General features: G+C 53.1%; 1 protein-coding gene across 10 annotated transcripts in view; it reads left to right on the forward strand.

Moving 5' to 3' along the window:
• The window catches only part of Dgkz (diacylglycerol kinase zeta), a 41434-nt gene that overhangs the window by 20794 nt on the left and 7566 nt on the right, over positions 1-13074 (forward strand). For 3 of the 10 annotated variants that reach the window (XM_013352681.2, XM_005364146.3, XM_013352683.2), the window contains exons 1-8: positions 7134-9352; positions 9579-9687; positions 9980-10075; positions 10346-10423; positions 11787-11843; positions 12126-12194; positions 12733-12804; positions 12894-13010. In XM_013352681.2, coding sequence (XP_013208135.1) covers positions 8616-9352; positions 9579-9687; positions 9980-10075; positions 10346-10423; positions 11787-11843; positions 12126-12194; positions 12733-12804; positions 12894-13010 — 1335 coding nt within the window. In that variant the 5' untranslated portion in view covers positions 7134-8615. Of the gene's footprint in view, positions 1-7132; positions 9353-9578; positions 9688-9979; positions 10076-10345; positions 10424-11786; positions 11844-12125; positions 12195-12732; positions 12805-12893; positions 13011-13074 lie in introns of those variants that run through there. The other 7 variants (XM_013352684.2, XM_013352686.1, XM_013352687.2 and 4 more) reach the window with 4 other exon arrangements.

Consider the following 13074-nt stretch of genomic DNA (forward strand, 5'->3'; position numbering starts at 1 on the left):
GCCACTGCCCTGCATTGTGCCTCGCTCCCTCATCTATAATGTGAGGACAGACAATGGGATCCATAGTACCAACTATTAATTCAGTCAGCATTAATAGGATAAGATTTGCTTACCCTGTATGGTTGTGATTGCCTGTGATTCCCAGCACTTGGGAGGTAGAGGTAGGAGGATCCGAAGTTCAGGGCCATCCCGTGCTACACGAGACACTGTCTCAGATAAGAAAATAGATCATCAGTGGTCAAGTGAAGTACATAGTTGTAAACATATAAAAGTAGGAAAGTGGGCTAGGGAGAGGCACGGAGGTTAAAGGTACTTGCTGCTAAGCTGATGAGCTGAGTTCATCCCCAGAACTCATATGGTAGGAGAGCCAACTTCCGAAAGTTGTTCTCTGACATTTACTTGTGTGTTATGGTATGATGACATATATGTACCCACCCACATTCACGTGAAGACTTGTGTGTGCTCACACACACAAAATTATGTTAAATTTTTCAAAGGAAAATAGGAGGGAAAGCTGTTGGCTGCCAGGCCCAGGTTCTTGTCAGTTGCCAGTGAGAAGCAGTCATGCAGAAGTGAATGCTCCCAGATGACTCTGGGAGCAGCAGGGGTCTGAAGAGGAAACTCTACCTCTCAGACTCTAGCGTGTTCCCTGAACATGAAGGAATAAGCTAGGGACATTTCATCAAAGAATTCATTTAGGGTCCTGGCCTGGCCCCCAAGCATCTGGGTATCCCCTCCTCCCCCAATGTCTGTGGAGTAAGCAATGGCTTCCCAACCGGGAAAGGGGCCTCTAAGTGTCACTTACCAGATCTCCTGAAGAGGAGATGTAGCTGGCCACCAAAACAAAGGCTGTTACCATCCTCTTGTGCCCAAACAAAGAGAAGTGGCCTGGGCCTGTGGCCAGCCCTTGGTGGGGTACCCAGCAGGAAGCGCTTCCAATCTCTGAAAGCTCTGATCCCTCCCCCCACAGAATTCCCTATTCCTTCCTCCTGAGCTGACCCACAGTAAACATAGCTCCTTGCCAGCCCTGTGCTGGACAGACCACACCCAGATAAACTGACTAGGCCCCACCCCCAGGAGCTGGTTGCCTGATGAAAGAATAAGGCATGGGGACCTAAGAAAAAAGGGTCATCCAGGGTTTCTGCAGCTAAAGAGCCAGATGAGTGGTCAGCTGGAGTGGGGTGGCACAAGTGAGCAGGGGAAGGGAGGTATGCCAGGTGTAGGGACGTGGCACTGGAGGTGGGCTCCGTCTGTCACGCCGTGGTGGCTGTAAGGATCCACCCTGAATCAGAGGTTCTCTAAGTGTGGTACCGCAGACTGCGGACAAAGCAGTTTCCTAGCAATCACTTCTGAGTGGCCCTGGTGTGTTCCTGTTCTCTGCGCTGCTGTCTCAGCCACTGAAGCCTGCTCTAGGTACTAATGCTTCTTTAGAAAACAGTAGAGAGTCCAGCCTCAGCACAGCTCGGTAGGGGGCTTCGAGGGCAGTTTGGGCTGTGTGAGACTGTCAGAGAAGAGAGGACGGAAATTAGTGATTTGCAATGCTAGATGCTGTAATCACAGCATTGAGGAGTCTGAAACCAGAGAATGGTGTTTAAGACTGGCCTGAGCTAACAGCAGTAAGATCCTTGTGTGTATATATGTCTTTTTAGTATTTGTGTGATGAAATGGAGTTTGCCTAAGATTTTTGCTGCCCGCTAAACTAGAATGTGCTAAAACTCTCAGCTAAGTCCAAGCTGTGGTCTGCTAATGGCCTGCTCGCTCTTCCTTTTTTGCTTTCCCTTTTGAGACTGGGTCTCTCTACATAGCCCTGTCTGCCCTATGTCACTATGTAGACCATGCTGGCCTCAAACAAGGTGTGTGCCTCCACATCCAACCTGCCAGTAACCTTTATCCTGAACAGCTGACAGAAGTAGTCAGAGTCCTGCTTTCTTGCAGACATTCCCCAAATATGAATGAGTGAGCCTGCCACTTCAAAACCCAGTATCAACATTTGTTCTCAATGAGAAACTAAGTTTTTAGCAGGACTTTTGAGCAGGACTCAGAATTTTAGAGACATTACCTATCTTCTGGTGGAGGGAAGGGCTTCCTAGGACAGGACACTGTTGAGAGCAGTGAAGACAGCAAAGGTCAATATAACTTAGTGCCACAGTGTTTTCCACTGTCCTACACTTGCTGTCATAAAATACCATACAGCCTGTGCTCCTACCCAGGAGCGCCAGACCAGCCTGAGATACTTAATAATGAGAACCCTGTCTTAAAAGGGTCACCTCACCTTGAAAAAGAAAACCAAAACCTTGCAAGATAAAACTTTGGGCGGTGGTGGCACAGGCCTTTAATCCCAGCACTCAGGAAGCAGAGGCAGGTGGAACTCTGTGAGTTTGAGGCCAGCCTGATCTACAAGAGCTAGTTCCAGGACAGGAACCAAAACTACAGAGAAACCCTGTCTTGAGAAACCAAAAAACAAACAAACAAAAACCAACTTTGGGTTCAGCCAGGTAGTGGTGACGCATGCCCTTAATCTCAGCACGTCCAGGTGGATCTCTTAGTTTGAGGCCAGCCTGCTCTACAGAGTGAGTTCCAAGACAGCCAGAACTACACAGAGAAACTGTGTGTCCAAAAAAAAAAAAGGAAAAGAAAGAAATATTACTTGTCATATTTTCAGGTGATGCTCACTCACCTGGAGGCTTGGTGTGCTGCCCTCTCTTTCCTAACTCCACTCGGAGAGGTGAGACTCATCCTCCATGTTCCTCCACCAGAACAACCCACATGCACGGAACTCGTGCAGGATGAGTGCAGCAGAGGAAACATAAATGAGCCAGCAAAGTGGTTCAGCAGGTAGAGCCTTGCCTCCAAGTTGGACTACTGAATTTGACCCTCGGGCTCACATGGGAGAAGGTGATGGCGGCCACGCATGCTCTGCGGGACTTGCAAACACACTCAGAACACATGTTATTTTTCAAGTTAAACTGCCTTTTCACTGATTTTTGTTTTATGCACTATTGCTTGCCCGCCCATCCTCCCCCCCTTCCCTTCCTCCCTTCTCTTCCTTTCTTCCAGTTGCCCTGGCTGACGTTGAACTCAGAGATCCGCCTGCCTCTGCCTTCTGAATGCTCTCAGGTGTAATTTAGAATGTATTTGGTTAAATGTTAATAGCTATCACCCGCTCGCCAGACAAAATTCTTCTAGGATTCTTTTCAAAATTCTTTTCAGTAATTATTTTGTTAAGAGTAGAAATGATTCTGGAAAAGCTTGGTAGCTGCCATTCCCTAGTGAGCCACGGCAGGAACGTAAGTTGGAGGAGCCGGTGTTGGCATACCAGGTTGTGACACCAGCTGATCTCTCTTAAATATTCTTTAGCTGGCATGGACCCAGGCACTCAGAAAGACTACTGGCCCCCTTGACAGGGCTAGAAGAGTCAGGCTCTGGAGACAGGAGTCACAGGCTCCCAGGAGCCTCGGGTTGCACCATCTGTTCAGCAGGGACAGGAGGCTCCCGCACAGGGAATCACCAGCCTCCTGGCTAATAGTGCTGGTGAGAAGAGGCTGTCTGAGTTGTGACGCTCTCCATAGATAATTATTTTTGTGGTTGTTTTGTCTGGAACCAGTGTGTTTAGCTGCCCAAGACCCCATAAAGCCTGTCCCATGGACATAGGAGGACAGTAAGGGATTGCTCCCCTTTCCTTAAAAGGGTCGCCACTCCTACATACCCTTCTGCATACCTCGTCTGCCTTAATCAGACACGGTATGGGCTGTCCTGTTCCTGGAGGAGAGTGTATTGATGCTGTCACTCAGCCTGGCTTGGGCCTTGGGGAAGAGGTGCCAGGAGGCCAGGCTCCTGTGCTGTTCTGTGCACCGCCCACCCACCCACCTCCTGCTGCCTGCCTGCTGCAGGGCCAGGAGCCACCACTGGGAGAGGAAGTGCAGTTGGTTACCAATCGGGCTATTTTCATAACGCTGTCTCCGGCTTGGGGGAGGAGGGTGGTGAGGGGGAGGGGGCAGAGGAGCAGCCACTGCAGCTAGCTCTCCAAACTAGGACTTGCTCCGCAGAGTCCGGCAGCCAGAGCAAACTGGAGAGAGAGCCCAGGCGCTGGGGACCCCCAGCCCCAACCTGCTTGTCCGCTTCTTGCCTGCCGCCTTGCCTTCCAGATCAGGTCAAAGGGGACTCCCCTCTCTTACTTACCTCCTGCTCCCTCCTACGACTATCTGGGTGCATTTGGGGAGGGTAGATCAGGGTGGGCCCAGGCACCACAATCTTCAGATCAGGTCAGAGGGGGACTCCCCTCTCTTACTTACCTCCTGCTCCCTCCTACGACTATCTGGGTGCATTTGGGGAGGGTAGATAAGGGTGGGCCCAGGCGCCACCATCTCTAGATGAGGGCCTCCCCTGCCAGCCCTCCCTGCATCTGATAGGAAAGGAACAGGGCTTGGAGGGCCCACCAAGCCTGGGCAGAATCTAAAATGGCCGATTGGCTATCTAGCCACACTTATATCCTCCAGCACTGGCCTACCTGTTCACATGTGTGTTTCTGATTTGTTTGGGCAGAATCTCTTTACTGAGAAGATGTGGTAAAGTCGGCACCTTGACTAACCAGCCCAGGCAAGCCTAGATGAAGCAGGCTCCCTTCCCAGCTCTCTCCCCTACCCCAATTCTGGGACTTCCAGAGTACAAGTGCCCTGCCCCAGGCCCAGGATTCATAGACCAGGTCTGTGGGATCCTTCCCATGGCATGACACAGCCACTGTGGCAGGACCCAGTTGTGTCCTGTGCAGGCTCCTCTGGCGGCAGAGTCCCTGAGGACCAGCCTGTTGCCGAGTGCGGAGGGCACTCCTCAGGAGGAGAGGACGCCCAGGTGGCCTGGTGCAGGGCTTTGTTCCTCATGTGGTGGTGGTGGCCACGCTGGGTGCTCCTGCTTCCTTTTCTGGGTTCCCCAGGCCCTGGGGTTCCACTGTGGTCCAGGTCTGCCAGATAGCATGAAGCACTTTGTGTACATCACTGTAGCAGAATGTCCCTTATGCTAGCCTTTGAAGTTGGGCGGTGGGACCCCATCTTGTCCATGGGAAAGGAGATTTGGAAGGGCTAGTTGATCTGCTGAAGGGCATGGTGGTAGACACTAGGTTCTGAAGTGGTGCTTGCTTGCTTGTTTGTTTGTTTGTTTGTTTGTTTATTTATTTATTTATTTATTTTCAGACATGTCTCATGTAACCCAGGCTGACAGTAAACTTGCCATGTAGTCCAGGATGACCTTGCCCCCGAGAGCTGGGGATGACAAGGTTGCACCACTACACCAGATTTTGCATAGTGTAGCTGGCATCAGTGTGAGACATCACCCTGGCCTACCTGGTGACTGAGGAAGAACTGCACAGGGGCTGCCTTAGCTCTGCTGCAGCTCTGCTCATCAAGGGCACACGGCCTGGCGCCACCATGCCGCTCTCCACTCATGGCACCCCCTCCCATCGGCCCCGTCCTCATCAGGATCCTCGGGGTCAGGTGGAGATTAGTGGAGCCCTCTGAGCCATTTTTGTGCTGTCCTCCTTGAGTGTGGCTGGCTGCTCCAGACAAGACCTGGCAGCCTGGGCAGGGCAGGGGGGGGACCCATTTTGCTATATGTGAATCTTCCTGGATCTCCCCAAGACCTTTGCATGTACCATGTGGTGTGTGGAGGTGATACAGAATGAGGTGAGAAGTGGTCATTCATAGCTGAACCTTGGGAGAACTCAGGCCCAAACAGGGCTTCTTTTATTTGTTTTGTTTTGTTTCCTAATTAAATTCATCAGTTGAGATGGAGTCACACTGTATAGCCCTGGCTGTCTTGGAACTCTTTGTTGACCAGGGTGGCTCTAGCTTACAGAAGTGCACTGGGATTAAAGGTATGCACCACCGTGCTGAGCTCTATTGTTGTTATAATCTCTTTTTAAGACAGTTACGTACTGGAGCCCAGGCTGACGTGGGTTCACTGTGTAGCCTAGGTTGGCTTCAAACTTACCGCTTCCTGTTTCAGCCTCCCAAGTGCAGGGATAATAGGCAGCAGCTGCCAGGCCCAGCTGGGCCTCTGGTTAGGTCCTGGAGGAGCCTCTCAGAGATAGGAAGTGAGGAGTCAGGCAATCTCTGGCCAGTAGACCAAAGTTTCTATAGAGATGAGATGAACAGGAAACATGGGACCCGCAGGAGGGGCTGTGGGAACCCAGTGGTGTTTGGTGGTGGTAGTGCCCAGCAGGGAGCTTCTCCTAAGATGTCAAACAATCTTAACAGTCTTAAACAAACAGTCCATGGTTTGTGGTCATTTGTACTGGCTTGGCCTTGTGTTCCACTGGGAGGCTGCATCCCTGGGCAGCTGAGGAAACACTTGTTACAGGTGTGTCTTGGAGCACCTAGCAGCGTGTGGGTTCTAAAGTCATGCGTGTAAACTGCCATGTGTCCTAACAAGAGCTGCTTCCTTCTTATCTTGTCATGCAGGTCTGCAGGGAGGGCCCAGCCTTTACCACTGCCCAGAGAGCATAGCAGTACCTCCCCCACACCAACTGTGGCCTTTTGTTTTCTGGGTGACACTAGCATCAGGCGGTGTGATGTGTCCGGGTGACTAATCTCCTCCAGGCTGGGCAGCTGTCACAGCGGGGCCTGTAGTGCTGGGGAAAGCTGACACCCTAGTGGAGACCTGGCAGGCAAGGGCCCTGGCGGCAGCAGGCAAGGGCCCTGGCAGCAGCAGGCAGTGAGGCCTGCAGCTTCCTCTTCCTGGGACAGAAAGTAGACCCTAACTCAAGTAGGCATGGTCACAGGGCCCAGACTCTGGGCATGCTCTCACCACTGAACCTCGTTCTTACCTCAGAGGGTGCAGTGGAGTCAGTGAGATAGTAAAGGGCTTACCAAGGCCTGTCATAGTAGATGCTGGATGAGCAGGATGGGCACTAATATTGTGGGCCCTTTCTCTAGCCCATCTCACCCTGTCCCAGGGTCCAAGAGAACCTTGTATTCTACCCATCCCTGGGGACAGATCCAGGGTCCCACATCTACTCTGTACTGTCTGCCTGTGGGCTTTGTGTATTCTTCCCTTTTGTGGCTTAGTTTCCTCATCAGGCACTGTGTGTGTGTGTGTGTGTGCGCGCGCGCGCGCGTGCGCGCGTGCGCATAGTGGACTCAGTCAGTATTAGCTGGATGTCCCTGTGTTTGGGAGGAAAGCAGCCCTTAGTGTCTGCTCTTTCATTTCTGGAACTCACCTCCTGTGCAGTCTTAATGCTGCTTTCCCAGCACAGCTCACTGATTGCGGGAGCTCCGTCCCTGGGTCCACTTCCTTCTCTGTTAGACCCTGTACCGGCCTTGAAGCTGCTTGCCCAAGACCCATGACAAGGATGGATGGAGGATTGGGGAGATCAGGTGCTACATATATCAGGAGAGACTGTGCTCCCAGACTGTCCTTCCCCTTGCCCATTAATGGTTAAGGGTACTTCGCCTCTGCTCTGGGCTTCAGCAGAAACTGTCTGTCACTCGTTCATGTCTGTGACTTGTTCCATGACTGTGTCTTGGGCTTCCATGGCTGTTCTTTGGAACTATCACCCTCAGCTGACTGGGAGCTTCCTGCCATCCTCAAGTGTAGAAGAGGTGTAAGCAGAGGACGCTGATCCCAGTGGCCTGGGAAGGAGGGAAAAAAGAATAGGAAGCAGGTGAAAAGAAGGGTCTCGGAGAGCTCGCATGGTCTGGTCCACACCAGGGGTGGAGACCAAGGCCCCCGCCTTCCTGCAGGAGGCAGTCTGGGTCATCTCAAGCTTAGAATTATTAGCCTGAGGCTTCAAGCCTGGGACAATGGTGCACTGGGTCCCTCGGCAGGAAGACTTAGAGGTTTTCAGGCATCACACTTTGGGATGTCCACACTCTGCTTTCTAGAAAAGGGAGACAGCCACTCAGTACCAGGAAGTTCTTAGAGATGTATATACATCGCATCCAGGATTCAGAAGGCTCTTCTTTTAGCCTAAGCCTCTTACTGCATCTACCAAGTTAAGACAGAGCACTCTTTCCTGGGGATGGAGAGGGCATGCCTTTCTAACTCTCTGAAGCCTGGTTTCCCAATGTCTGGACCCAAGGTTGACGCTGAGGATACAGATTTTCTCAGGACCGAGATCCTTCGCAGATAGCCTGAGTTTGTTGGTTTATTCATTCATTCATTTAGTTGCATTTAGTTGCACTGTATCCCAGGAGAGGAGCCCAACCTGTTCCATGTTGGGGCAAAAGGAAGGTCAGATGAGAGGGAGAAGACTCCAGGGCCCTATGGTCCATGTAGGCATGGTCTGGGTCCCAGATTGCCTTTTGTTTTCATTTCTGGCAAGGTAGATGAAGACCCTTTGGGCTCAGGTCTCTGTTGGTTCTAGTGCCTAGGCAGGTAAAGCCCCATCTCCCAAAAACTCCTGGGGTAGAATTTGGGGAATCCTAGCCAGGAACAGTGTCTGCTTTCCCGTAGCTGTAAGCCTGGGTTCCCTGCTCATCTGATACCTGCAAGCATTTTAATGGAGGCCAGACTGTCCTCATCCCTAGCACCTAAGTGTCCCTTCTTTGCTCGTGGGGCACAGATGGGCTTCAGCTTGGCCCAGCTCCTGACATTCCGAGTCTGTATGCCCAACAGCCCCTGGTATGGAGCCCTTCTTTAGGAGGCATTTCCAGCAGAAGGCACCAGGTCCTGGACAGAGGCTGCAGCCGTCCAGTGGTATGGGGCTGCCCACAGGCAAGGCTCGACGCCGCTCTCCTGCGGGGCAGGCCTCCTCCTCACTGGCCCAGAGGCGCCGCTCCAGTGCACAGCTCCAGGGCTGTTTCCCCAGCTGCGGGGTGGGCACCCAAAGTGCTAGCCGCAGGCGCTCCAGCACTGCACCCCCTGCCTGCAATCCCCGCTTCATGGTGGATATGGTGCCCATCCTACAGCCTGCCACTGTTGGGGCCCAGCTTCTGGGTGCACCTGTGCTGTTGGCTGGGCTTGTGGGCATGAAAGAGGAGGAAGGTGCCCAGGAGGGAGATGAGACACCTGGGGCATCAAGTGATGCCAAACTGGGCTCCAGGACACCAAGGCCCTCTTTGCACCAGGGCACCTGCCCATTGCTTCCCATACCCCGGTGCCTGCGCAGAGCTTCCTCCCACCTGCTCCCTGCCGATGTGGTGTATGGCCATACTCTTTGGGGCCTGCATGGGCACTATCGTCGCCTCAGCCAAAGGTGGCCCTCAGGCCAACACCCTAGTGTTGGGGGCCGAAGCCAAAGAGCCTCGGGCACTGCATCAGGCCTCATGGTACCTGCCCGTGTGCGCCCACTGTCACGCAGACGCCAGGTAGCTCTAAGGCGGAAGTCAGCTGGACCCCAGCCCTGGAACACCCTGCTTATGTAGGTATAGCAGTGGTCATCAGGGTGTGGGGCTAGCTCAGAGGAAGGGCTTTGAAGCTCTACCTCGTCTGGGGGTGGCCCTCTTGGAAGCAGCTTGGGGCAGTGCTGAAAGGAGCTGAAGAGCCTCAGACCTCTGTGGACTTCTTTCTTGTACTTTGTGGCAGTCGCTGTAAGCCGTTTTTCTGGGTAGCTGGCCCTGGGCCTTCAGTTGTCCCTCTTTCTGTAGGAAAGCCATCACTAAGTCAGGCCTCCAGCACCTGGCACCCCCTCCTCCCACGCCTGGGGCCCCGTGTGGTGAATCTGAGCGGCAGATCCGGAGCACTGTGGACTGGAGTGTGAGTATCTGTGTACTAGGCAGGGTAGGAAGCTACTCCTCAGTGCCAGTCCTGCTGGCTTCTGATCCTCCTGAGCAGTCAGGACCCAGGGCTTGTGGGCCACTGGGAGAGAAGTCCCCATGTCTGGGCAGACTTCCAAGGGGGAGGCAGCAGCCTTTGAGCCAGGCTTAAAGCAGTTTGGAAAACAAGAGATGAAAGCAGACTGTGGTGGCTATAGCAGGCTTTTCTCGGGAGGTGATGGGTAGGATTGGGGCGACAGATAAGCACTGAGCCTGCTCATCCCATGGGTTAGGAGTCAGCAGCGTATGGGGAGCACATCTGGTTTGAGACCAACGTGTCCGGTGACTTCTGCTATGTCGGGGAGCAGTACTGCGTAGCTAGGATGCTGGTGAGTGAGCTCAGTGGGGCCTGCTGCCCCCTGGTGGTGGAGTGGGTCTAGACCTCCAAGGCAACAGCTGCAGCCCTTGGTGGGCACTGCTCTCACCTGCTTGCACTTGCTGTGGGCTGCTCCGGGATGAGAGGAAGGGGGTCATGTCTAATGACAGGTGCTGGGACTGGAATCCCCCCACACATTGAATGTGTTCTTTGCTTGCTCTGAGGTGGTATCTCAGGTAAAGTTACCTGGTGCCTCAGGGCCTCCCCTCTTTCTGTCCTGCAGCAGAAGTCAGTGCCCAGAAGAAAGTGTGCAGCCTGTAAGATTGTGGTGCACACCCCATGCATTGAACAATTGGAGAAGGTACGTGCAGCTGCTCAGCCTTCTGTGCCCTCGCCTTGGGATGCTGATGCATTCTTGACATACACACCTGTAGCTCCACGTACATCCAGGTTACACAAGCATGGCGTGCCAGGAATGACCCACCAAGCACAGTAGCAAAGCCCCTGAGTCAGGTGCTTGCTTTTAGCCCTGCCTCTCCCCATTTGTTAGCTGTCCTACCCTACTCTAGAGTGAGCATGGCCTACAAGTGCGGTTCATTGACTATTACCCAATAGCATGAGTTAACAGGTGGTGACCAGTGTGTCATTTTACCACATCCAGCCTAACATTCAAAGGGGCCATTGTGGGCATGGGCTCCAGCAGCTGTCTTGTATGTGCAATGTCCTAGCTTCAGTCTCCAGTTCTAGAAAATAAAAACAAAACAGTCAAACTTCCAGATGCTCAGCTGTGGTGGGCCCACCTGTGTTCCTGCTGTGCTACTGCTGGGAGATATGTCCCAAGGACCATTTTCCAAGCGTGTCTGTGGGAGGAAAGGGGAATGCCAGACCAGGTGCCTGTCAAGACAGGGACTAGGCCTGAAGTGGAAGACAAGCGCTCCCATGTTTGAGGAAGTCCAGGCCATCATGTGACAAAGTCTTTAAGAACATAAATGCCCCAGCAAGGCTAGTTTAGGCTGATTCCTCCAGTCCCTGAATTGTACAGTGATGTTTTTCTATGGTTCTTCTGAGACTAAAGCAGGCACTGGTGGGGAGAAAAGTAGACACGTGTTCCTGGCTGGGCATAGTGGGGCATGCCTGTAATCCCAGCATTTAGAAGGCAAGACAATCTCTTCAAGTTCAAAGCCAACCTGGTTTGTGGTGTGTGTGTGTGTGTGTGTGTGTGTGTGTGTGTGTGTGTGTGTGTGTGTGTGTGTGTGTGAGAGAGAGAGAGAGACAGACAGACAGACAGATAGAAGGAGGGAGAGAGAGGAGGAAAATGCAACCCTGTTATGGAAGTGACCATGAACCTGGGCTTAGAATATTGGCTAAGGGTCTCCAGGGGTCAGTCTGCACAGCCACAGGAGGGATTGGTTCCTGCCTTCACTTGGGCTGGGAATGCTGGAGGGTGAGAGAGAAATAGATGATCAAATAGTGCTCCCACTCACTACCGTGTGAGGGGGACATGAACCCCCACCTCCACCCTAGCCTCTCCATCCTTGTATCCTAAGTAAAAAAAACAGGAAAGACCCTATGGTCAGTGGTCAGGAGGGCTTCTAAGAGGGGGTAGTCGTGTTCCAAGGGGCTCTTGGGGTGATTTGGGCCTCTACCTGCCTGTGAGGTTGACTCTAGGAGACCTTGTCCAAAGAAGGCTCTGACATTTTAGTGCTCACTGCAATATTTCACAGATCAATTTTCGCTGTAAGCCATCCTTCCGTGAATCAGGCTCCAGAAATGTCCGTGAGGTGAGTGTGCAGCCGTGAGGAGCAGGGCGGCCCAGGCTCCTGAGGGATGAGTGCCACCAGGGTGTTCAGCTTCTAGGCTGAGGTTCTGGGGTCCTGTCTGCAGAGGGATAGGGTTCAGAATGTGCATTAAGGGGTTCAGCCTTCCCTCCAGGCCATGGAGAAAAGTCTACAGCCCCTTTCGTCTTTCTACAAGGGACTGTAGAGGGCTTCCTGTGGACTGAATTCAGGGCTGCACCTGCCCAATCCCTCACTTGTTCCCATGACCTTTCTCCCTTCCCCCAGCCAACCTTCGTAAGACACCACTGGGTACACAGGCGACGCCAGGATGGCAAGTGTCGGCATTGTGGAAAGGTAAGGGCCGTGTGTGAAGGCACCAGCTACATGCTGCTCACTGCCCTGTGCATCCAGTGTGGGCACTGACAGTAGCTCCAGAGTGGAGTCTCTGGTGTGCTGTCACTCAGTCAGTCTTTGAAGTAAGCGAGGGAGGGGAGATGGGGGGTTTGACTTTTGAACTAGCAAGGGACCCTTTGAGGTCCTTTTCTATATTGACTTTTCATTCATTAATTCAGTGGTTACTTAGGAAGTGTCATGTGTGATGTCTTGAGTTAGGCAGCAGGCTCCCTGCCTCCTGAGGACAGTGGCCTGTGGACTGGGTGCTCAGGACATCTTCCTTACACAGCCCTGTTGCTCACCCACTTGTTGACTGCTGGACTGTCTCCCTCAGTAAGACAGACTCTCAAGAATGGGCTCAGCCCTCCATACTTTCCCCATGCCCTACACACAGTAGCCATTGACAATGATTTGTGGACATGGCACAGATAGGATGGGTGAGGAGAGGCCGGCGGCGGCAGTACAGCTGGGTCTCTACTGGGCCACCTTGTCCACACAGGGCTTCCAGCAGAAGTTTACCTTCCACAGCAAGGAGATTGTGGCCATCAGTTGCTCCTGGTGCAAGCAGGCGGTAAGTGGCCTCTGTGAGCTTGAGCTGAGCGTCTGGTGGGTCCCCAGTCTCAGCCTGGCACAGCTCAGCCTGCCAATGCTGTCTTGCAGTACCACAGCAAGGTGTCCTGCTTCATGCTGCAGCAGATTGAGGAGCCCTGCTCCCTGGGGGTGCACGCAGCTGTGGTCATCCCACCCACCTGGATCCTACGGGCGCGGAGGCCCCAGGTGAGTCCTTCCTTTATTCTTAGCACCTCTCCCCATGGGACCCACCAGTCACGGCTCATCCACA

This window comes from Microtus ochrogaster, assembly GCF_000317375.1.
Source record: "Microtus ochrogaster isolate Prairie Vole_2 chromosome 14 unlocalized genomic scaffold, MicOch1.0 chr14_random_1, whole genome shotgun sequence".
Lineage (NCBI taxonomy): Eukaryota > Metazoa > Chordata > Mammalia > Rodentia > Cricetidae > Microtus > Microtus ochrogaster.